This window comes from Phalangium opilio, unplaced genomic scaffold (assembly GCF_054372755.1).
Source record: "Phalangium opilio isolate 3A_F unplaced genomic scaffold, DU_Popi_V2 ptg000352l_1, whole genome shotgun sequence".
In the NCBI taxonomy this organism is placed as follows: domain Eukaryota; kingdom Metazoa; phylum Arthropoda; class Arachnida; order Opiliones; family Phalangiidae; genus Phalangium; species Phalangium opilio.
Window position 1 is genome coordinate 5,486,905 of NW_028324228.1, and position 3,511 is coordinate 5,490,415.

Genomic DNA, 3,511 nt, shown 5'->3' on the forward strand with positions numbered 1-3,511 from the left:
TCAAAGTTTTTCCACAATTCCTGACAACCTTTTAAATTCTAAGCTTCTGTGTCGCAATGTTTAGTGCGTTCGGCCGTTAACCGAAAAGTTGGTTATTCGAGCCCATCCGGGAGCGGTGTTGTGAGGTGTCAGTTGTAACTTAAAAAGTCAAAGTTTTTTCACAATACCTGACGACCATTTAATTTTCGGTCTTCCGTGGCTCGATGGTTAGCGCGTTCGGCCGTTAACCGAAAGGTTGGTGGTTCGAGCCCATCCGGGAGCGGAGTAGTGAGGTGTAAGATGTGACGTAAAAAGTCAAAGTTTTTCCACAATACCTGACGACCATTTAATTTTTAGGCTTCCGTGGCGCAATGGTTAGCGTGTTCCAACGGGTGCTCGCTCGCCTGAGATAAATTTTCGATTTCTAGAGTCTGTTCCAACCCCCCCTTACGTGACGTCAGCCTTAGACCTCAAGCGCGCGCGGTTTTGATTCTGTACGGTAGACTATATGAGAATTGCCATGAAATTTATTTTTAAAACGCTAATTATAGGGCATAATTTTTATATATTTTTTAAATTAAATAATTAGAAAGGGTTTGGCATAGATAATTGTGCACATTTTAATAAATAGTAAGGCAGAAACCGAAACTTTATGCTTCTATCAAACTTCATAGTTCAGTACCTATTATGATTTTCTTTAAATTCAAGAGGAAAATGATTACAATTACTTAATAACGGTGATAAGTAATCAATGCATTAGACCAAAAAAATTTAAACCAAGTATAATTCCAATGAAATGAATTTTATTTCTATTGATGAGTTTTGAGATCTTAATTTGAAAACTCCAGCCAATTATAACAATTATAGGAACTTTAGTTTACAATTTTCTTAAATTTTTTACCTAATTTTCTCCCACAATCTGTCTTGCTGGGCTTGATTGAATTGTGATATTTCATTCTAATGAAAATTCTTAATTTGACAAATGAATGGATTAAATCCAAAGGATAAGTTTCATGTTCTTGGTGAATTGAATTGGATATGTTTTTAACAATATTTATTTCGTTGGCGAGGACTTTGTTTGGAAGGAAATTACGAAAAATGGTTTCAAATGAATTCATTGCTTTTAAGAAAGTAGAGCTAGGAACAATTAAACCGCCATAAGATAATATTGTAGCCCAAGATGGTAATTGATAACAATGATCACTCTGACTTGAGTCTCTTAAATCCAGATTGGCATATTTTTTATAGAATTTTTTGGCATCAGCGAAGCAATAAATAATTTGATCAGTTGCTATGGGATGTTGAAACCAATTTTTATGGATAGATACACCCATTTCTCTCCATAAACCCATGTTACCTCCCCCCATATCACAGACAGATGAGACTATTAAATACCCTGCCTCATGAACTTTGGATATTATGTCCAACAACAGTTTTTTAGTCATTTTGGTATCAAAGCCAATGTAAACAGGTTGTTTCCAAGGTGAAAATAAGCCCCTAAGCATTGCTACCTGCATTTGACTATGTTTTCCAACTACTTGATCGGCTTTCACATCATATTCATATTGCGATGAAATTTTCATTTCGTCAAACGTTATGACACATATTTTTTCTATATTTGATTTTTTAGATCCAGCTAGTTTCATAATATTTAAAACATCTTGTAAAATTCCTTGTCTTAAATTTAGTTTTGATGCATACCGCCTTAATGTTGACAAACCTGGTAATGGATATCGCAGGTCATTTTTTAAAAACATATAAGCTTTTCTGCTAAGGTATCGCAAAGTAAAAGCCCGTGCGAGATCATCGGCAGACCAGATAACCATTTTTTTCCCCATTAGTTTCTTAATTTGACTAGGTGAGAAAATATCATTTAAAATATTGGTGCATTTCTCCTTAAATTCTTCTTTTTTCCTTTTGTCATTCTTCATTCTCTTGAGTTTCTTTACTTCTTCAGTACTAATTACACTCTTCATTGCTTGTTCAATTTTTAATTCTTTAATTTTCTTCTCATTTTTCATTTCTTTAATTTTCAATTTGCTATAATGAGCTCGTAATGTTCTATTTTGTTTCTCTAATCTCTCGCATTTACAGCATGGTTTGCGTTTAAAAACAACAGTATCACGTTTAGGAATCATATGATCAGGGCTACGATCCATGTTATCACAATTAGTTTGAACATTAGTTGCTTCATTCGTGAGATTATCAATTGCAGAAGGACTAGATTTCTTTATTAAATTGTTAATGATGACTCGCTCCTCTCTTCGTTGCACTGTGGATTTTCTCTCTGTAGATTTACAGTTTTGACTTCCTTTCAGTCCCAAATTTTCAGTTGGAATAGCGTCTTCCAATAATTCCTTTTTATTAGGAATCCCCAGCAACTCAGACCTAAGATCCCTTTTGTAGGCATGTTCGTTAAAGTGCTGCGAGCAAACATGACTAGTCATGGGATTGAATTTATCCTCTCTGCGGCATTTAAATGCCCAAACCTTTCTCCTATGAATGTCATTTGGAAATTTGTGATACACAATATGTTTTGTACTATCATTCTTTTTGGTTAAAACTAGGCTATTATTGCACGTCGCGACCGCGCACCTTGTTCCAGGCATGGCTCATAAATTTTTATTATGTATGAATCTAAAAATATACAATTTATTCACATTAGTATTTTGGTTTTGCACCCAAATAAGTTATAACAACCCGAACCGAGTCCCTAGTCTTATCCCTTAAGTCTTAATACAAATAAACTAAAGAAGCAAGTTCCAAATATCTCTAAAAGCTTCCTAATTTAGCATTAATATTTCATACAAAAAAGTTATCAGAATAAAGTAATTAATTTACCTTTGAGGATGCCAATACAGCACAAGCTGCACAACTCGCGCCTCGAAAGACTATACATAAGCAGACGATGCTTCACTAAGGTCTACGGGAGACGTCATATTCGGCAGCCAATAAAAGTCGCGAATTTTCGAAGGTAAAAGATGGGCGCGTGAGCAAACCTATATTAGCGAAGCGGCAACTCTATAGACCTTGAGCGTGTTCAGCTGTTAATCAAAAAGTTAGTGGTTCAAGTCCACCCGGGAACGGTTTTGTAAAGATTTATAAGAAACGTAAAAAGCCAAAGTTTTTCCACAATACCTGACGACCATTTAATATCCGGGCTTCCGTGGTGCAATGGTTAGCGCGTTCGGCTGTTATCCGAAAGGTTGGTGGTTCAAGTCCACCCGGGAACGTTGGTGTTAAGTTTTATAAGTAACGTAAAAAGTCAAAGTTTTTCCACAATGCCTGACAAATATTTAACTTTTGGGCTTCCGTGGCGCATTGGTTAGCTCGTTCAGCTGTTACCCGAAAGGTTGGTTGTTCAAGCCCACCCGGGAGCGGTGTTGTGAGGTGTCAGCTGTAACGCAACATATAAAAGTATTTCCACAATACCTGACGACCATTTAATTTTTAGGCTTCCGTGGCGCAATGGTTGGCGCGTTCGGCTGTTAACCGAAAGGTTGTTGGTTCGAGCCCAAGCGGGAGCGGTGTT

The 3,511-nt window shown here is 36.5% G+C and overlaps 1 protein-coding gene across 3 annotated transcripts; it reads right to left on the reverse strand.

The window, feature by feature from the left end:
- Positions 1 to 760: 760 nt before the first annotated feature.
- LOC149607130 (uncharacterized) lies at positions 761 to 3,011 on the reverse strand. Of its 3 annotated transcripts, none has more exons than XM_089860191.1 (3): positions 2,821 to 3,011; positions 2,469 to 2,616; positions 761 to 2,402 (listed from the first exon to the last, which is right to left on the reverse strand). In XM_089860191.1, exons 2-3 carry the CDS (start codon positions 2,586 to 2,588, stop codon positions 852 to 854), a joined length of 1,671 nt encoding a protein of 556 aa, XP_089716317.1. In that variant the 5' UTR covers positions 2,589 to 2,616; positions 2,821 to 3,011; the 3' UTR covers positions 761 to 851. The 3 variants fall into 3 exon arrangements, with proteins under 3 accessions (XP_089716317.1, XP_089716318.1, XP_089716316.1); XM_089860192.1 differs by having other exon boundaries at positions 761 to 1,615; positions 1,700 to 2,616; XM_089860190.1 differs by having other exon boundaries at positions 761 to 2,616.
- Between the last annotated feature and the right edge of the window lie 500 nt (positions 3,012 to 3,511).